General features: G+C 40.3%; 1 protein-coding gene across 1 annotated transcript in view; it reads left to right on the top strand.

Annotated features, from left to right (window-relative positions):
• ipo11 (importin 11) overlaps positions 1 to 10,531 on the top strand; it is a 103,648-nt gene extending 93,117 nt beyond the window's left edge. The window contains exon 30 of the mRNA XM_053420292.1: positions 7,898 to 10,531. Within this exon, the coding sequence (XP_053276267.1) occupies positions 7,898 to 8,062 (165 nt within the window). The 3' untranslated portion in view covers positions 8,063 to 10,531. The remainder of the gene's footprint in view (positions 1 to 7,897) is intronic.
• Positions 10,532 to 22,315: the final 11,784 nt, after the last annotated feature.

A 22,315-nucleotide genomic window follows, 5' to 3' on the forward strand; every position in this document is an offset into this window, starting at 1 on the left:
GCATTTGGGGACAACAGGAGATAGCTAATATATGCAGGTGATGCAGATGGAGAAACCTGAGGTAACAGGATTAATGTCGGACTTGGATACTCAGCAGGCTCAATCTCACCAGGCCAGAGCAGCTCTGCCAACATATACACACACGTATAGACAAACTTTCAAGCTCATTCATAACGTCCAACTAGTCTCACGGATGCTTCCATAAATTCAGACACACATACAGTCCGTCGCATTCCTTATATTTTTAAGTTTATAATCTCGGTTACGCCCCCAAATGTCTCCTCCACTTCAACCGTTTGATGTTTATGTTGTTCTGGCTGTAGACAACTTTTAAAGAGTAAGCCAGGCAATAGTCTATACTTCTGTTGTCAAATCCCTTTTAAATAGAGCGAAACCAATAAGTGTCCTCTCAGTAGTTCTCTCAGCCTGTCTCTAGCACTCACCTCCAATCCCAATCGCTCCGACTTAATCGTTACTTAATGGAAGAAGAACTTTGTTGGGGAAATTGGTTCTGCTCACCCTATGTTTGCTGACTATTTAACCTTCTCTGATTACGATGTTATGATGCTGATATTCTATTCATATTCCTGTTTACACGTTACACAGCATATTCTGATAATAATTCACGTCAACATTATTTCCAACACGTAATTTGTTGAACCTTTTTGAAAATATCTGTGTATTAATGGGTCTATTATAAGCTATCCACTTATTAACCTAATGAAAAATATACAAAATCACTGGACCTATTCTCTAAACCATATTTTATTGAAGTGTATTTTGACATATTTTGTGTTTTGCAACAACAAACCTTCTGTATTATTATTTTGTGTGTTTTTATATTTTTTTGTTTCCTTAGTGAGCGTTTTGCATGAGGTATAAGTAGACTGACTTATTGCCATAGGGCACACAGCATGATGATCATTATTCGCATCATTGTCCTAATCATCAAATTTTCCCTCTCAGCACATCTCACCTATACTTCTCTATTCTGTCTTTGCTGCTTTCCCCCCCCGTCTTCATCCGCTCACAAGGACACTGCCAAAGCCCTTCCATGTTCCTCACATCTCATCCGTCTCTGTCTTTTCATCATGCTCTCATTTATCTTCTGCTCTCTCTTGGGCATGAAGACCCTTGCTCCTCTATCTTTGAGTCGCAGCAGGGAGTATGTCACTCTCCCTCTATCCTTTCCTCATCATCACTCCATTTCGGTTTTCTTTCCCCTTTTCCTTCTCTTATCTGCCTGCACTCAGCTCTTTTTTTTCTTATTCCTGCTGTTTTGCCTTCACGGGTATATTCTGTTGCAGATTCACGTGCTCAGTAACTTAATGCAGATTGCTTGTGCACATTCAGTTCATCTCCCTTGTTTTCACCTTTTTGTACGTGCCTACACTTGTAGTGGAAACGTGTTGCTTTTTAAAAACACATTTATCTTTTGTAAGTGTAAGATATATTACCCCCCCCCTGTTTTGGTGCATGGAGCCGATGACTTCGTGTAATTACCTACATGGAGACCGTTCTTCTGTGTGTGTCATGAAGATCGATTCGAACATGAGAACAGTGATTCGCATTTTTAGACACTTGGATTCACAGGGGGTCAGTGTTGTCTTTCGTCAACACATGCACAGAAATGCACAGAGAATATTAATCACAAACAACACATGAGACATAACTCATGAGGAACCGTAGACTTTTTCTTTCTTCTTTCATATTTAGATACAGAAAGTGGCATCTTGAGGCACAGTTTACATCATAGCATGGCCGATAAACAATTTTTCAGTATCTGCGGTTGTTTGGCGATATGAAAACCATTATTTTACAGAATAAAGTATCACCAATGTATCTGTATCACAATTTGTTTACCCCCTAATATTGTCAACAGCCCCCATAGACTCCAGTGACCTTAACTCGTCAAATGAATCATTAAATCATGTTCAACAGGGCAGAACTTTGATGATACCTTGAACAAATGAACGTGACCAAGAAAAGAGAGTAAATGTTCAAAACAAAATGTCAATAACATCAGCTGTGGTTTAGAACCACCTCAAACATGTAAGGGATTCAGTCATAAAATACTTATCAATAGAAGGCCATTAAATTCTAATTCAAGTGAAATATAGATAAACAGCGCTACAATCCCAGCAGGCCCGGGGGGGCTGTATCTTCTTTTTAAAGTATTTCGATATATATCCAAGCGAGATGTAGGATGAGAAAATGCAGTTTATATCAATATAGGTTGATGTTGCTTTATATAACCCATTTCTTTTGTGAAACCGTGCCACTGTTTAGATGTCACACACACACACACACACACACACACACACACACACACACACACACACCGCCTCCTCTCACCCGCTGCGTCTGTGCTCAAACCGGGCTCCACTCACACGTTCTCCTGCAACATGAAGGGAGACGAAGCATAGCGCCGGTCCACACTGCAGAAGACGACCTGGTTTGCACAAAGAAAAACAGCGGTGCGTTATTTACTGATGCTTCACATTTAATGTTTCATTGTGTTTTTGCACAGTTGTGTGCTTTGTTTGGCAGGAGTAGAAAACCTGTAATTGGCCTTTATTCAATCTAGTCTGTTGTTTGAGTTGAAAACAAGCGAAGGAGCATTCAAAGCTGGAGGTGTTTTTATATTAAATATAATCTGTTTATGTCGTCTCGTTTTCCTCATTAAACAGGCATGGAGGTACCTGGTACAGCTGTAGGTGTGAAAACCATCTCGTGCCCTACATTAACCTTACCACATGTGTCCAAGAGTGTTAGATGATAAGCTCCACTACACATGCACCAGTAACAGACCTGTAGAAAAGCCCATCCTGACACAGTATCTGGTTTGTGTGAAATGACACTGGAGAAGCTGCTGTGGTTACCATGGTTCCCATGTGTGACAGCCGCTAGTCATAGGTCACAGTGTCATTCAATTAGGCACGAGAGAGACAAGCCCCCCCTTTACCGAACATGAAGTGAAATCCTGGACACCACCGATATTATCAGCAATTTAAGGTTTAAATCATGAGAAGCATCTGGACTTCCATCATATATCTATAATCTCTATAAACAGATTCTGCAAGTGAGTATTCACAGTGTGTAGGCAAGGGAAAAGGCCTGTATGGATTCCATCTCTAGTTCGACAATCACATTTGAGCATTTGATTTATCTGCATTCATATGGAGATAGCTGTAAATAGAGATTAGTCAAAATGTCGTCTGGACCTAACCACCACACAATTATTACCACTGTTTGTGTTTTTTTTGGGAGACATGTTTGACTTGTGTGATAAACTAAACTAATTGGACTGTAAACAGAGGACAGAGTCTTGACCAGGATATTAGCCGTCTACTACCGGTGGTCCCAAATATATCGGCTAATACATCGTCAGCCATTGGCCGATGGGCTCCACGATTGGTTTCTTCATAGGTTGTGGCTGATTATCTCGAGCCACTTCCACATTCATCAATCAATATGTCATCATCATAATCAGAATTTTGCTATCACTTGCCCCTAGAGCATGTGCATCGGATTTGGTGAAATTACATCCGCTGGGTTTTGAGGTACATGTCATTTTGATTTAGAGGAATGCCAGTTACTGGCAGTTTAAATGGGTTGAGTCACTGATTAGGTTGCTATAACTGCCCATACACAGCTGTACCTGTTTAGCAGCAAAGTTAAGATGAAAATCTTCTGCTGTCAATGATCCATTATCTCTCCTTTTAGATAATGGTTATTAATCATTAAAATAATAGAGAAAAACAGCAGCACTAAAGTGTATCTTTACTTTATTTATCTCTTATTTAACTGTCCTTTAAGATGGTTGAATAAAACTACTGTGTTATGTTATACTGATACGTTGCTGAAATTCACCCCATAAAACCTTTTTTGCCTTTTTAAACAGCGCTTCGATTTATTGTCCTGAACATCAGTCGGATCGACCCGATCCTCTGAGTCATATTTGGCCACTTGACAGCTGCTTTCAAGTCGAGTCAGTGATGCTGAAGGTGACTGGTTCCCGAGGCCCCGAAGCTGATGTGTCATAAATTTGCTGATGAAATTAACATCTGCCTGCAGTGTAATCCACTAAAGCCGACACTGGCAGCATCTGATTACTCAATGCTGTGCTTGGTGTACACTCCAGTACATCATACAGCTCCACAGCTAATTGCATCTCACACACACACACACAACGTACACGTGCTGTGTTTGGTGTTAGACTTGAGGAACAGGATATGAGGATAAGAGCTGTAAACAGTGCAGGTTGTTGCGTCATTAACTCCACTTCACAGTTGCCTGTCTGACTCCGTTCAGGCCTTTTGGCAGCAAAAAAGGAGTTTCACCTTGTTTTTATAGCATCATATAAGTAATTAAAACTAAATTCACAAGTCAAAATACATACATCATTGTGATCTTAAATGACAGAGACAATCCTATCTAGATTTATTTATCTTTATTTAGCATGTACTGTAACTTTTAGGTTTGGTTCATGTCCCATCCTCTAACATGGAGATGGCAGGGTCTATGATCAATACTACGGCCAGCCACTAGGGGGGGGGGAGAGATCCTGATGGTTTGGCTATGGTTTCAGGTAGCGACCTGTTGTGGGATCTCACTTTGTCGCTCCATATTCGGATGATTCTGAACGTAGACGTGCGATTGATTTACATACAGTAATGTATGGGAAACCCTGAGAAGTTTATTTAGTTTTTTAATTCCAGAAGATGTCAGCTTCAATATGGCGCAGGATGCATCTGTGGTCACGCCGCTAGACGAGCAGGACCAGGTGCATCACAGACTTTATCTTAATACGTCTGTTTGTGTTTTTTCAGTAAATTGATAATCAGGGAATTACTAGCTGATGGTTTTGTATCGTTCCAGATTTCCTAATGCAACAGTCGTGATGTGTGTTCAATACCATCTGGTTCCCTTTGTGTGCGTGTGCGTGTGCGTGTGTGTGTAAAAGCCCTGGTGTCGGCTGATTTGGAGCAGCACTGATGTTTTTACAGTAATGATACAGGACTCCTTACTTTGTTTGCTGTGGAGAAGGGCAGCAGTAGTCTGGGGATTACATTAGAGACGAGGGCTTTCACAGACCCTGTCATTTCATCCATCTCTCTCTTCCTTTCTCTCTCTGCCTCCGAGGACGCTGCCCACTCCTCTCTTTCCTCCTCCACTCTGTCCTGAACAATGAGCTTCAGCTGTCATGCCGTCTCTCTCTCCCTCTCTCTCTCACATTCTTTATGGTGTTCTCCTCTAACACCGTCATCATGGCGGTTCCTGATAACCTCTTTCCTTGCAATAAGTTTCCTTTACGCTGCTTCTCTGTTTTCCCCTCTGCCTACAAATCCTCACCCATTCTTGCCTCGTGCCTCCTTTTTTTTTCTCCTCTTCTTCTCATCACATTCTCTGCTTTTCCTCTGGGACGATCATGCTTATTGTTCTTACTGGTAGCTTCACTCTCTGTTCTCATTTGTGTGCAGATATTCCGCACAGCAGGTGTCCCCAGAACGTTGCTCTGTGTTTTTTTTTACATAAAACATTTAGCTTCTAAGCTTGACTCTCTCGTATCATTCTGCTTTTTAGTAATGTAACTGAATCTTCATCTGCTGCTTCTCAACCGTGTGTTATCATTCTTACTTTACACTACTGCGTAAAACTGAGGAGCTCATTTATTTGACTTTGTTTTAATGGTCTGTTTTGTTGGCTTTCTGTAGAAGGTCAATATGTAACTATTATTCAATATTCAGTTATTGTGTGTGTGTGTGTGTGTGTGTGTGTGTGTGTGTGTGTGTGTGTGTGTGTGTGTGTGTGTGTGTGTGTGTGTGTGTGTGTGTGTGTGTGTGTGTGTGTGTGTGTGTGTGTGTGTGTGTGTGTGTGTGTGTGTATTTAAGATTCAAGACTTTATATATCATTTGCACAGCAATTTCATACAGAAGTTGCTGAAAATTCTTCTGTCACATATATGTTTAATATATCCATAAATGTATACACGCACGTGTGTTGTACATATGTGTACAGTTTATCTACAGCATTTACCATCAGTGTGTATGATATTATAATGTATTTTAAATGGATGCATTGTTGCAGAGACACTGCAAACTTCTAATTGCCTAGAAGCAAAGGCCTGGATATTTTGCACACACAAGTCAACAGAGGACATGGTCTGACGACAACATACACACACACACGCACACACACACACACACAGGTCTTTGTGTTGAAGGTAATTATGAAGGTTAGATGACATCTATTCCATTAAGCCCCTCTCCAACAGCCACTCTTCACTAGTTTGATTGCATTGTAATGACAAAGAACTGTTTAGCATGACAAGGATTCTTTCGAGTGATTGGCAAAGGACCAAAGTTGTTTTTCATTTCCTCTTTATTTTACTGGTGGTGTGTGAGGCTCTTCTGGGGCTGTTCAACTAACTCGTGCCCAAATGTCGAGTTTTTGTGTGTGCGGTGCTGAAGGAGGTTTGGTCACTGGGGGAGTTTGTGTTTGTGTAGTTCCGAATGCAGAGCTGCCTTCTAAAGGTTTTAGGATGTCGGGGTCAAACATAACAATAATTAATCTGTGGGGAAATCAAAGTCTAAGTCTAAGTGAGAAGGCAAAAAAAAAGCTGCAGAGACAAAGGGTGCACAAACTCATACTGACACTAATCAGTCTGCGGGATGGTTTTAAAACCACAAGGACGTTTGGATAATACAGAATGTGTTGCTCAAATAGCCATATCATTTCATGTCTTCAGCATAAGATGAATGGCAGCAGCTGAATCTGAACACTGAATCATTGCCTCCAACTCAGGTTTTGTCAAACTGGAAAATTCGTAGCAAATCTGATTTGCTTTTCGTTTCCCTCTTTATCTGAAGTGTCTCTAAACCAGCATAAGGCTTTTGTTGCATATCCGTTTAAACTACATTGGTGCCACTGATAGAATTAAGAATCATTAATAAGCTTACGGCCATTACGGTTATAACAGATCTTTATTGTTGAACAGGTAGATTTCCTCTATATGGACCTGGGTTTTTCTGTTTTTGTCATCATATACTTTGTTTGTAGGCCTTGGCTGCATAATGTAAATTCAATGTGTAGTGTTGTCCAGGTTAAATGTAGAATTTGATTAGTGATTTCCACATTAACAAACATGAAGAAATCCCAGTTTAAAAGGTGCTTCGGTACTAACGCATCGACCAAAGATGATGGTTTTGTAATCAGTTCAGCTTGAGTTACATGTACACAATCTTTAAATGAAAGTCTTTGATTAACCACGAAAAGAAAAAGGTACGAATTGACTCAGCACTCACCCTCATGTCGGTTTACACTCCAGAATCTTAAATCTGAATCACAACAATAAGTGCAGAGCTGGGCAGGAGGATTAGACTCAGCTGAAGGGAATCAATCTACCCAAAAGGGAAGAGAATGAGAGAACACATCAACCTGGAATATCCACAGAAAGAAAATATGCAATTTCAACACATAGCTTGAATCAAGGAAGACTGAGAAAAAAGGGAAATCTGAAATCCAGATGTGGGGTTTGCAGGCATATCCAAGAAGATTGGAACACTCTTATTTGCTGCAAATGGTTTTCCAGCGTGAGAGTGAAAAGACATCTGCATGAGAGATTAGCTCATTGTCAACAGATTCTCTCAAACGTATTTTATTTAAACCATAGAAGAAACAGCTTTACTTTAATTCATCTGGAATTCAATATGTGATACGAGCAACGATGGCAAACTTCAGATTGGTTGTTGCTGTGTTTGTCTGACAGTGCCTGACCGAATCTGAGCTGCTCGTTTTCTGTCGGTAAACGTGATGAACCTGAGGCTGCATCCTGTCGCCCTTCACACTCTCGCCCTTCACACTCTCACTCACTCTTTTCTCTGTCCCGCTGCAGTTGGCCCTGGAGGACCCGGTGCACAGCGTGTCCCTGCAGCAGTTTGTCTATGAGAAGCTGAAGGCGCAGCAGGCCCTGATGGGCGACCAGGGCTTCGGGGTCCTGATGGAGACCGTGGACACGGAGCTGGTCCGGCAGCTCCAGGAGTTCCTGCAAGGCCTGTGAATCAGTCGGCCACTTCACAAGCATCTTCTGATGCCACCCTCTCACCCCCTTCGGTTTTTTAATGTACTGGAAAAAGGCTAACAATCTGCCCGACATGTGGACTCCTGCAATCCAAACCTTCCCAGCCTCTACCCATTCTATGCCTTATCTATATTCAGACCTAGACTTGTCCACTGTCCTCAGCCCACACACGTTGTCGCTTCTCTTTGTGGATTCCTTAACATTCTTTTTTTTTTATTTATTTTTTTAATCAAGATGGGGTTTCTGTGAGTGCTTAAAAAAGTAAAAGCACCCCCACATTTTTTTTAATCGCCAACATGAAAACATCACCACACTAGAGCTTCCACTCATTTGTTTTAGTTTCTTTCTTTCTGTGGTTTAGACGTGGTGGGTAGAGAATCTGAGGGAAAGTAAAAGAGTGGGGGGAGGAGTGTGTGTGTGTGGGGGGGGAGTGGGGTTGAGGAGTATATATCAAAAATCTTCTGCAGGTGCCAGAGAAGGGGCCTCAAACTATTTTCTATGGAAAAAAACAGATTGAAACAGATATGAGGACAAAATAATCCCGAAGGACCGAAAGCAGTGTTTACAGAATATATTCTTTCAAAAGAAAAAAGAAATGTAATTTTGTATGTATGTAAAGTTTGGATGATATTCTGCAAGATGGTATTTTACTTTTTAGTTTGCTTTTACGTTTTATGTTAATTTCTCTTCCATTAAAAAAAAAAAAAAGAATTGTTTTGTTATAAGCAGACAGGAAGTTGAAGTAACTGCTGAGAGAACTCAAAGGTGTTTTTTCTTTTCTTGTTGAGAGAGAATGTTTCTCGACTGTAAAATGGCTGATTTTAAAGCGGTTGATTTGTAAGAGTGCTGAACCCCATTTATATGTATATATACATACTGCTGCTAATTGATGGTGTGTCGGAGCACTTTAATAACCCCCCCCAAAAAAAAAACAGTTTAATATTTTTTCATCCTTCCACGAAGTATATATCTTCACACATCATCGCTCGTATTAAACAGTGGGAGGAGGCCTTGGAGCAGTGCAGCAGGATTGTGCAAATTGGGTTGAATTTACATTAAGGCTCTAAGCTTGAGTTGTTGCCATTTGTCACGTCTCCTTGTGCAAAACCGTGTTCAAAGAACTGACTGCAAACGTTACACACTATTAGGTTGTGTCATCACTGTTTTCATTCTGACTCCAGTGGCTGTGAGGAACCTGCACCGTGAGCCGCTCCGAGTTTCTTCTGAGGCAAAACTCATCACTCTGACAGGATGTTGTGTGGAGCTCTCCTGCTGCTCTGCCTTGTTTACGATTTTTTTTGGATGACATTATAGTGATAGAGACGACGCTTTTATATTTTTGATTTCACACAAAAACATATTGTCTACAGAGGTTTTCACGGAACAATTGATTATTTGGAAACTTGTTTTATGAAGTAAGGAGTTACTGGACATTAGCAAGTTCTTTAAGGGGGTGAATTTGAACAGGTGGCATGTGGATCTGTTTCATGCAGAATCTGAAGAAGGTCTCAAGAAATATTAAGTTTGTTTTAATTTGAAACTCCTAAAGAAAGTAGAGGGGCACTCGGAGGCAAAAGCCCTATTGCCATGTAAAAAAAAAGTCCTAGATCCGGCCATTTATCCAAATTCACTCCTAAATGTGAGGTTTTTTGGGGTCATCTCACACCCTTCAACAAAATTTCATGGAAATAAGTTATGAGGTTTTTCCCTAATCCTGCTAACTAACAAACGCTGATGAGAACACAACCTACTTGGCAGACGCAATAAAACGCCACTAGATTCCCTCCAGAGGCCTAACCGTCCTCTAATGAAACCACATTTCAATCAGTGGATCCTCATTTACATTTGGGTCTGCCTAAATTTATTTAGTCTTGGTCCAAAGACAAAGACGTAAATTATCTTTTATAACCGATTCTTCTGGAACTTCCGTGGTCATGTGTTTTCATTAGGTTGTTCATCATACTCCGTGTGAAAGAGATAATCCTGACACTAGCTTTTTTCACACTGTGATAGAGTTGAGTAGCAGTCAGAGTTACAGCCTTATGCTTTCAGCCTTACCTGTCGTTGAAACTCAAAAGGTCTTTCTTACTATTCTTTTCTTATCTAGATTAACAGTAGAGGATTTCAGTGATCTGTATTTTCTGTTACCGATGATGTTTGGGACACAACACACAGTAGAGGGATGTGTTGCTTTTTTTTTGGTTCATAAGTTTGGTTATGTTTTGATTGGGATATAATCCTTGTTGCTTTTTTCCAAAGCCTTCAATAAAATGAAGTAATCAGGCAAAAATATTAGTCTTTGTATCTTTGAGCACATGAAACTCCAGCATCTGAAAGTATCTGAATATTTCCCAAGATCAACCAAAAGAGGGTTTACTGTACTGAAATGTCCAACTTCTGGGAAGTAATTATCAAAACTAGAATAAATAAAATGCTCAAAACATTTTACTTTACGCGTGATGAGTCAAGAATTTATTGGATTTTCACTTTTGTAGGTAAAATGTTGAACTTTTTCTTAATATTCTTATTTCTTTAGGTTCGCCTGTGTATGCTGCTGAGCTTCTGTTCTTTATAGTGGTTCCACACACTGTGATGGGAGTGTGACCTCAGAAGAAGAGGACAGTGTGTGTTTATGTTACAGGGAGATTAGCACCGAGAAGTAATTGCTATCATTTGATTAATTACTTGGGAAAGAGGGAAATTAATTGACTCTGACTGAGGAAACAATACTAAGAGTCCACAGCCAAAGAGTTGCTTTGAGCAAAGCTTTGTTACCATGTAAATGTTAAACAGGTGTAATGTACATCTGAGGCTGATGGAAAATTTAATAAGTTTGCACAATAATGGTTATAAAGCAAAGCACGACACGAATCGTCACCTCGTGCAACAGAAGGAGTTCAAAAGAGGAGACGGACTAAATTGATTAATATTCATCTCTACCTCATGGTGGCACTAGAGGAGATGTCATCCATTCTTATGTGCCACTTCTCCTTTGAGGGTCGCAGGCGGGACAGAGCCAATCCCAGCCAGAAAAAGGGAAAGATCCAACAAATGTTTCTGCACAAAATGTATTTAACATGTGTTGAGACATTTCTGGACCATCATTTCCATTCTACAAGCCCACAGCACATTCTAGGCTTATGACACAAGAATAATTCAATATGCATGTGACGAGTGTTGGAGCTTCCTGTCTGAAATTCTCCTGAGGCTCCATGATCCTGTTTGTCACGTCAACTTTATTTGATTTTGTTTGTCTTTTCAAAAAATAATAGCACTCACAATATCTTACGACTTTATTGTAGAGCGTTTCTTTAGGATCTTTCCTTTATTATAAACATATAAAGTCAGGCAAAATGTTTTTATTCCATATGACCTCAAGGAAAATAGATATTTCTTTCTCCACACACTTTTGTTCTGAGGGAGTTCTATGAAGTCAGCAGCAAAGTTTTCTGTAATGAACAACTTTTTTATTGGTTACACGTGTAGCTGTTGTATCAGCAGTGCTGCTCAATAACTGTAAATCTCTATAAAGCAAATTAATGAATCTTACACACAAGACAACTTCTCTCATAACTTTTCCCTCCAAACTGCTGCTGCTTGTCGCCAAAGGACGAGAAACACAAAGGCGGCGTCGGCCAACATCGACCAATTTGTGTGAAGTGCTCAGGAAGAAATGTACTTCTGGCAACCGGTCACTTGAGTGTCTTATAGAGTGCAAAAAGACGATTAAGGATTCTGCAGCCATACTTCCCCCCCCGCCCCCCCGCCACCCGGCCTCATCTTCCTCCCCCTGCACTATTAATCCAAGGGACTCGCTCGTTTGTCTTTGTTCTCCCGCTCTATCTGCACCTCTCCTATACCTGTGAAGTCCTTAGGAGGCCGATAAGAGGGGGGGCAAGTACACTGTCTGCGGGCTTTGTGTTAATTATCGTCTGGAATGGATGACAGAGAGAGAGTAGCAGGATTAGTGCCAATCTATAACCTGCATTCCTAATTGCACGAGCAATGAAACTTTGGGTAGTTGTTAATGTTCCCTCCTAGGTTCTTACGTTTGTGGTCATTTGTCAAATTCTCGTTCTCGGGAATTATAAATGTTTTCTTCAGTTAAATGCAAAGTCAAATAATAAATAAAACGGTTTCATTCATTGGGACAAATTACACAAAAATAAATTGAACACGCACTGGACTTAATGAGACACACGTCGGGGTCAATGGAAAATAAAATAAAAAAATTGTTCTATGAAAAGCGTATTGCAAGCAGGTGCTGTAAGAAAATAAAATGTTTTTATTTATTATTTTACAGAGCTCTGTTAGAACCCCTCAGGAGAATGTTCTCTGTGCTGTAACCACTGGGATGACATGACAACAGAATGGAGAATAGTGTCTTCTTTAATATTTTCTTTTAAATTGGTTACTCTTTGATTTCTCATCAACTGATTGATTCATCTTATCAGCTCCAGATAAATGTCACATTCAGATTTAAAGCAACATTTTCTTTCTTTCCATTGAAGGTAGATACACTGAACTAATATTACAATCCTGTTAAATTGTTGAAGTGTGTCCTTGACTGTGTCTGAGCTTCTCCTTTCTGTGCACCTGGATCCTGTCCAACATCAGACGCTTCTCAAAGTGACTCAAATCTTTTCAGTAGGTCTTTGGGTCTATTTGCATTATGTTCCTGACGAAACTAATTATAACAATTAAAACGCTTTTCTGTCTAACAAATCAAAGCTGGATAGACGCTTTTGCTTCGAGAATAGTTTTAACCCGTCTAACTTTCTTATGCTTTGACAATTACATGTCAGTCTGATTGTGTTCAGACTCGGGACATGTGAGAGTGTGTGTGTGTGTATATATGTATATGCATGAGTGTGTGTGTGTGTGTGTGTGTTTTCTAATTGAAAGCGATGGTTCTTGTCCGTCTCTGGAAGCCTGTAATTAAAACCTGAGGCTCTGAGCATGTGAGACCATTACGTGGCCGTACCGCTGCACTGTACCTTTCAAGTGTGGGTGGTACCGAGGGTATTCAAGCTCAACAGACCGTGTGTGTGTGTGTGTGTGTGTGTGTGTGTGTGTGTGTGTGTGTGTGTGTGTGTGTGTGTGTGTGTGTGTGTGTGTGTGTGAGAGAGAGAGAGAGAGAAACATCTTTCCTAAGTTCGTCACTAAAGATTTCATGAGAAATGTGAACCGTCTGCTGATTAAAGTGTCACACTGATTAATGAGATTCATTCAGGAAGTGAGACACTTGTATGGAAGCAACAAACTTACTGCTTCATCTAATGTCACTCTATTTCAATGGCGGTGACATGACGCACATTACCACAAGCTTTGCTTAAATGGCACCATGTTGAGAGCGTGTGTGTGTCTGTTTAAACCGACAAATAGAAGATAATCAACATTTTGACTCTTTTTCTTGACACATAATAGACAGAATTTATTGTTAATAAAGAAAATAATCACGGGATATATAGTAATCATTAGTGCAGAGTCTCATTCAGAAGCAGCGGGTCCTCGCAGGTTCTTTGGAAGCTATGCGACTGTCTCGAAAGTGCCTGACTGAACCAGTAAATGCTTTCATGTATCACCATCGTTACAAGTGGAAGAAAATGCGGTCACATCAGCAAACTGTTGGCGTAACTGAACAGAAAAAAAATTCCATGAAAAGTAGAACTTCTTGGTGACGAGAGAGCAACACATATAAATAATCATTCTGTAAAGGAACCGAGAAGGAGCACAGGAAATTGACATGTTCTTTGAATCTACTTCTTATCTCAGAGTATTACAGTATTTATTAAGCTGCGTGCGGGCTGTGGTGGAGTGCAGCACATACTAATCCGACAGGTGGGCACTAGCTGTTCATCTGGTAATAATGCAGCCTGCTTCTGTATCTCGTCTCCCACCGGCTCATATCGTGGACACTATACTCGCTGCACGATCTGATTATTTCACACTTTATCACCACAGTGGCACTTATCTCAGGATATGACTCTACACTAATACTTTTTGACAATCGACAACAATGTGTCCGTAGGAAGCACGAATAATCAAAAACAGAGCATCAAATTAAATCCAAAGTATGTTGTGCTAAATATTCTGTTTTCATTTCTTAATCTCATCTCTGTGTGATTTAAAACAGGAAAATAGATATTTCGGGGGGAAAAATCTGTTTAAACATCTATTGTCGCTTTAAGATGTTCCACACATTTTGTTTTAATACAGAAATTGTGAATAATTTAGTATTAGTAGGGATTTTATAGTAACTGGTTTAAAAAACTGGTATGTTTTCTTACTATGATTCACTTTTCAAGAGCATACACTGTAGGTTTATAAGGATGGACTACAGGAAGGATCCCCAAGCGTGAGGCTGAATCGTCTTGATCGCCACCTGGTGGCTGGCTGCAGCATAGGTCATTAAACCCCACTCCGCTATGTTAGTGGACGGGACATGGTCCGAAACCTAATCTTACAAATAAATGCTGGATTAAAATGTCTCCTGTGTCCGAGGGTCTAGGTTTGGTTTCAGTTGTGTAACGCCATCATCGACAGCTGAGACTGACTCACGATTGGTCGAGCGCATGTATGGGCGGGACATCTGCGCCTCAGCTCTCTACTGCAGAGTCTGGCCCTAAATGCACAAGGTGGCCCTATTCATATCAAGGATATATTTTAATTTTCTGGGGACCACATGTTAAAGTGTACAGGCACTAGACATCAGTGATCGATATTTTTGACCACTGTAGGCTATTGGTAAGGATTGACGGGTGCTGATGAGCTGTGGGATTGCTTGTTTCCAACTGACTGCAGATGTGTATAAATTGCTGGTACACTCTGAACCAGAAAACGATCATTTGTTCTCTTGTTCTTACGGTGTGACAAGTCTTTTCCCTCCCTGTCTTACTGAGTTGTTTATTCTCTGTATCCTTTTTAGACATCTCTGCTTTGAGCATATAATCTGCTTCTTTTGTCCACATATCAAACTTGGTAAATCACTGTAATGAGCCCTGCTGCACAGCTTTCAATGGACTGAATTAGATATTGACGAAGTTGTCTCTTTTCATTACTGTTGACAAGTCTTCAGTTGACTTGAAAGGTATCACACATATGTTCCACGCAGCGATAAAGCTGAAGAGGGAAACGTCTTTAGTCAAGGTACACAGGGGGTGCTGTGAAGGAGAAACTAAAAAAGTGTGGAAAATAAATAATCATTTTCCTCATTGCATGAAATAAAAACAGTTTTATTTAAAGAAAAAAACTCAAAAGTATTTAGGAAATGTTGAGCTTGCAAGTTAAAAAAAAGTAGTAAATTGTGGTTTGGAAATTTAACAGATTTGCTAGCTAGCTTTTTTTCAGAGCTTGCAGTCATCTCAGTAACGAAGGACCCCAGTCAATTAGTTTTGTACCTCAATAAAGCTGAAATACTCACAGGAGCCATATTAGAATTAAAGTGTTACCATAAAGGTAAATATCCATAAATGAGATGTTTGTTATTGTTATTATTGTATATTGTCTAATGACGTTGGCTGTGTGTTGCTCTGGTTTGTTTTATGGGAAGTGGGAACTAACTATTTCACTAACTATCTATCTAACTAACTAACTAACTAACTAACTAACTAACTAATTAATTAATTAATTAATTAACTAACTAACTAACTAACTAACTAAACACCAGATCCTACAATTCCCATAATGCAACTCTCTCTGCTGTCTCCCTTAATGTGAATAGAACTCTCTGTTCAGGCGAGCTGCCATTAGTTCCAGTGTACATGAAAAGGTCAGTTTACTGGGTCTGTGCTGATGGAGGGAGAATGTTGATGCTAATAAAGTGAGGGATTTTTTTTTCACAGTGGCCATTTTGACAGAAAGTGTCAGGTAAACACAGGGGCAGCTACAATCCCATTAATGGAGGCTCACAAACGCTTGTTTACACAATACTTGATGACAAAATGGCGGCTACTTCAGCCACTAATCAACCAGTGGACGGTTCCCTCAGGTTGTGTGGATTTGAATAAAGGCTGCTGGACGCCATCAACATGTTCCTGCACGTGTCCTGATCTCATCAGGCTAACGGAGAACAGTCACCACAGGTAAGACGTTTCCATTGTTTGTTCCCACAGTGTTGGCTATACATTGTGTGTTCCCATTGTCGCCTGTTTTTTTTTTTTTAAATTGTGTTTATTGTGTGAGTTATGTTAGCTTGCTGCTAAGTGCTAGCCCATGTTGCCATGCCCTCCATGTTGGGTGTTGGGTTCATTTTGGTATTTCTTGTTAGCATGGCTGCCTGTAGGCCTGGAGTCACTCGTTGGTATTAGCTGCTTAGTTTGCATGTAGTTGAGAAACAGTAAGTAAAGTGAAAGGATTAGAACCCACTTCATTTTCTCTGACATCCACAACATGTCAGTCCACGGTGTTCACAGCCGTCCATGTGCAGCGGGGGGGAAGTGACCTGGAGGCTGGAGTGGGGGTTGAATTCTGACTTGCAAAGTGACTTCATGAATAGTATTAACAGATGTGAAGCGCAGCAACAAATATGACTGACATTCAAATGTATATGCATGGCAGCAAATATTTGACGAGTAAAGCAAAAAAATCGTAATAAACTCAGCGAGGGTCAGATCATTTTGCTGCGAGGGGAAAGTACCGGGGCTGAGTGATGTCAGCCCAAACTACCAAAATCACAGCCAGAAAGTTAAAGAGAAATTCAAATCAGTGAAAAATATAAAACTAGGGTTCATCTCCAACATTCAGCGAGGAGACTTATCAAGACTCTAAAGCAGAGTTTGGTGAGTTTGTCAAAGCGACGGCTATAATGAAGAGAAGGCCTTCCAGCCGCCTTTCAGTTCCGTGAGTGGAGCTATGCTGTCAGAGTTCTGGTCAAGCATTTGAAATGTAATGAGAGAATAATTTTAACAAACTCAGTGATTCTGAAAAACAACAGACAGTGCAATGTAATATTCAGTTGATTGTCCTTTGATTAAAATCTAGTTATGAGCAAAGTCTTTACATAGAAAATAGGCCCATATGAGAAGGATATGTAGTCTCTTACAGAAACATTATATATTTTCCAATTTATGATATAAATACTTTTATTTTGCACATAGACCAGAAATGATATGCATGTATGTTTTTCTTCTTAATTAAAGTACTAATATAGTTGATTGTATTTGGTTTTCTTTTTAATTAAAGTTATATAAAATCACGTATGATTAAAGTGTAAAATATTACGCCTCAATTATCAATTACATTTATTTTTGTCCTGAGGGTTTGATAACAAGCTCTTAGATTCATAAATAAAAGAAAAAATTATTTCAGTATTTTAGCCAGTAACAGTAATGTGAGGGTTTTATATATTGATTAACTTCCTAGAAAATGTAGTTAAAAGAAATCATATTGGCGTGACCACTCTTTGACTTTAGATGGCACCACTTCTGTCAGATATTTGGCAGAAAGAAGAATCTGCCACGGTTCTTCTGTAGATGTTGGTTGTCTCCGAGTCTCCTGTTTCCTTGTGTGATCCCAGACTGACTGCATGGTGTTACTGCAGCGCTCTGATCAGGGCCATCCTTTTCATACATAATCAGAATTGCATATCTCCCATACAGACAACTAAAAGCTTGTTAAGAGCTTCAGTGTAAGAGTTTACGTTGCCAATAACACCTTCAAGATGGAGAAATTGATGATTATATAAAGGGTTAAGTCTGTAGTATATAGTAAATCAAATGGACGACTGCTTGCCTAGAGTAAAATTAATTTAATTTCCTCCTCCACAAATAGATGTTTCAGCCTGTCAGCGTTATCATATTGTCCCTGACATGATAGTGTAAATGGATGGAATTCCGGAAGAGAAATAATCCTTAAGTAAATCTGGCCTAATCCCCTGAAATGTCTGGAAAGGAATCATTGATAAGCTGCAGCCATAAAGGAAAGCAGATAAGGCCTGAGTCTAAAAAGACTGCGATGGCCCCTTATCAGCGGTGTATAAAACTAAAATGTCCACTTATCGGTTATTCTCTGTTTTAAGTGCAAGGTGAATAATGGAAGAAAAAAAAATGCACAGTAGAGTAGTGCTGTTTCTGCATTTGAAGGACACAGAGACTGATTCTGTGATCGAGTGTTTAATCCATTGAGTGAGGATGAGTGTGTTTTGCATTGGAAGGTATTCATGCAGATCCAAGACTGAGTGGCTGTTAGTGAAGAGATGAATTAAGAGGAAAAGATACTTTTAATTAAGGGAGCAGAAACCGAACAAACTGGATGTGAATAACAATCCTGCTCAGAAATATCAAGAAGTTGTTGCCATGGGATTACTTGACTCCCTAACAAGAGTTTACATAAACACTCATTCATTCTATGCAACCATCTGTGTCTCCTTAAAGTTACAACACACTGGGATCCTTACTTTGTGAGTCACTGCCTCTTATGGATTTGTTCTGTCACCTTGTTGGCAGAATGACATCTCACTGATAACATCGCCCTCTTATGTTTACACCAACACTTTCAAATTTCCCTGGAGTATGTGTTTACTATAATTGGAACACTTTACTCAACTGGATAATATCAAATCTTTGCTGTATATAGGTCCCAATAGATATTGTTCACTTCTCAGAAATATATTGAATAATATAAGCTGTGCAAAGCTACGTTATAGTGCTATTCTCGTTCTGGAATGGAATGTACAGAGGCTTTTCGGTTATTGTGTCCACTTTGTTTAGAAAACAGCAGGTCAGCAGAGGGATCGTCTTCCATAGCCTGACACTATCTTCACCATGCTTCGTCAGTGCTATCTGAACTCGATGTCAAATCCCTCTGGTTTGTTTGTATTCCTTTAACCAATCTCAATCGTCTTGGTCAGTACCACAGACTGTATATTAAGATGGATGACACGTCTCCTCCACTTCCTCCCACTATCCAGAAATGAAACCGAAATACCCCGGAGCCAGAGTCTGTAGTGGGGTGATTTGTGGATGGAGCCGCTCGACCAATCTACGCATTTGTGTGCATTTGTGTTGTGATACGTGTTGTACGGTGCAGTGGCCTAGAGCCCGAGACAAGTTTCCCCTATGGGACAATAAAGTATACCCTACCTTACCATCACTCCGCTGTCAATCATGCAGTTTCACCTCGCTTTTATTGCATCAAATAACTAATCAAAACCAGATATGCCAGAAAAAGCCCTTGGACATCAGTGTGATAACACCTGCCATAAATGACAGAAGCCATCTGGAAAAATTGATTTGTGTGCACTGACTTTCTAAATTGGTCCATCTCCCATCAATTAACATGGAGGAGGGGTTTATGACCTATACTGTAGGCATCCTCATTACCCACCCACCCTCATGTGGGGAGTCGGACTAGCAGAGGGAAAAAAAATTGTTTTGGTTTTAGTAGTTATTATGATACTTTATTGGCACAGCTCCATATCACAACTCTCCTCTACTTCATTATCCATCTGATGATGGTAATTAGCTGAGTTTTGTCCAGTGAAGCCCGGGATAAAACCGTCATTGATTCATTTCACAATAACTAATCGGCTGCGAGTTTAACTGTGACATGGCAGCGATGATAACTGTGGGCTTTAGTTTGATATGGCTTGCAATAATCAGGCTGTCAGCCTCTTGACACATGTTTGACAGTGTGATAACAGGTTCACTGAAGTAGCTGTAACTGGAGTGCGTGATCAGAGGGCAGAGTAAATGGAGTGAACAAATCTCCATCCGCCTCACACAAACGCTCAAACCCGGGCTCGGCATTATCATTCCTTTTGCCCTAGTTCCACCCTTCCATCCTTCTCCATCCGTATCTCTCCCTGCTGGTGGCTGATTAATATTGAATGACAAGGATTTTATAATAAGGTGGCATATGTGAATATCATGCATGTGTTTCTCTGCAAACGTGCACGTACAAAGCCACATCTCGGTCCACAAGGGCACTAATAACATGGTGTAGCTTGGGCATATAACTCCCGTCTAATCGCTGCAGCTTGAAAAGAGAAACGATTCACTACCGTGTTTCAACTTACTGTCGCCATCCAATGTTCTCCTCAGTCAAGTGAACAGCACTCCAAAAAAACGTTTGCCGCCTCCAGCTCCACCATGTCAGTTGTCAAAGTCCCGCAACAGCGAGGAATCCTCAACGAGACAGTTATGGGTGCCCTGGAGGTCCAGACACCTTGTTGGATTACCTGATTGCCTGCGGTTTCAATTTCACATTTATAGGGGATTTAAGAGTCGAGGGAAGGATTTGATCAGCGGCGGCATTTGCTTATGATATTATTGCTCTGCGTGCAACCTGCTTGATATACATGTCAAACAGTGGGGAAGTCATCGTGCTTGGATGTATTTGCGCGTTCATAATTAGCATAATTTCATACTGAAGCAAATTATTACTTGTGTTAAATCTTGTTTATTCATGATGTTTCACACACGACAGAGGATTCTGTTTATAATCTGACATGGAGGTTTCTGTGCAGCTCTGGATTTTGCATCATCTGTCAGTACTTTAGTTTTGGAGGTTCTGCCTCAAGTTTTTCTCCCTTTTTTTTAAGGGTCTGTCATCAAAAGCAGATCTGAACCACTGTCTGTTCTCTGTGATTCTTCCATGTAAATAATCAAATATCTGCTTTTAAAATGCCGATCCTAGAGAGAGAGAGAGAGAGAGAGAGAGAGAGAGTGTTCACTGTATCGTGTACAGAGGGTGTTTGTTGTAGACAGTCACGACCTGATCCTCTTAACCCAGGTCTTTTCACGTTTGTTTAAGGTGTTATAGAATAAATATAACACTATCTGGTTTTAATAGCCTCCTGAATCGTCTTTTCAACGTGTTTGCATACTTTCATCATTTTTCTTCTCCTCTGCGCTCCCCCCCCCCCCTCCTACACTCATTTACCCTCCTTTATCATTGTGTTTCTGTTACGTCTATCTTACTGTCTTTTACATGGAAGCTTTCTGATAGCAGAAATATTATTTCTGCATCCAGCTCCTGACCACCCACCTGCTAGAGGAGTGTACGTGACATGCTTGGGGAATTACTGCGGTGGCGTTTCTTGCAGGAAGTTGTGAAAAAACTACCCCCCCACCCCCACCCCCCCCACACACACACACCCACACACTTGATTAGGAGCCAGGAGTCCTGTCTGTGATTACATTGTCTGAATAAAGGAATTCATCACCACACCTTTACCCCGTCCTCCTTCATCTCCTCCTCTACTACTGACAGGTGAAAAAAAGTGCTCTGTGAACTGAGGGCAGATGGCAGAGAAAGTTGTTAGCAGGGAAACTCACTGATCATCTGTAGTTCTGTGGTGAGACGCAGGGCTGAGATAAGAGGAGAGGGAATCTCAAAAGTGAATACATTAAAAGCTCAACCACTTTGATGAAAGTTGTCAGAGGCTTTGAAATACATAACAATGAATAGCCTGCTAGTTGCACATCTTTGTTCTGCTTACATAATAAATTCATAAACAAAGGGGAGGTGACTTTTAATGGTGTAGCTTAGCCCATCATTTACAGAAAAGATTTCCTTTTTATTTTTGAGTGGTTGAAAAACAAATTCCTACAGAGTGATTTCTTTACTTTAAGAGTAGTCGACCTTTGCTACAGTTTCAAATGAGATGTTGATATTTACTGGTGAATCGCAGCTATATCATGAACATTATAAAGATGGAGAACGCTGCTCTCCAAAAGCGCTATAGGTCATAAACTTAGCCTTCTCCATGTTAGTGGATTGGACATGGACCACACTAAAGAACTGTGGAATCAGCTCTTTTGTAGGATTCGTCTCCCTGTTAATTAAGCACATTTAAGATGAGATGGCAAGCTGGGCTGTGTACAGTATCAAAGGGACTGAATGACGAATGAAGGAATTGATACCAGGGATATAAGCCATTTTCAGACATTAACTCTGGATAAAGTCCAAAACAAGGCAAGGGGTTCTTGAGTAAAGCTTGCAAGAGGCAGGACGTATCGTTTAAAAGCCAAAGTACATATCAGTGGCTCCATACGCACAAGATGGCAGCATTCGTATCTGGGATATTTTTGGTTTGAATTCTGGATATTAGGAGCAAGTAGAGGTGTGTCGGCCATCTTTCATGATATGGACACAAGTTTACAGGTTTAAAGCTGCAAATCCATGTAAAAGAAGGTACTGGTCTCACTGATGCAGGAAACTTTAGGAAAACACCACAAGGGATCTAGACACACACACACACACACAAACATACACTCAAGCATACACACC

This window comes from Pleuronectes platessa, chromosome 4 (genome assembly GCF_947347685.1).
Source record: "Pleuronectes platessa chromosome 4, fPlePla1.1, whole genome shotgun sequence".
Taxonomy (NCBI): Eukaryota; Metazoa; Chordata; class Actinopteri; order Pleuronectiformes; family Pleuronectidae; genus Pleuronectes; species Pleuronectes platessa.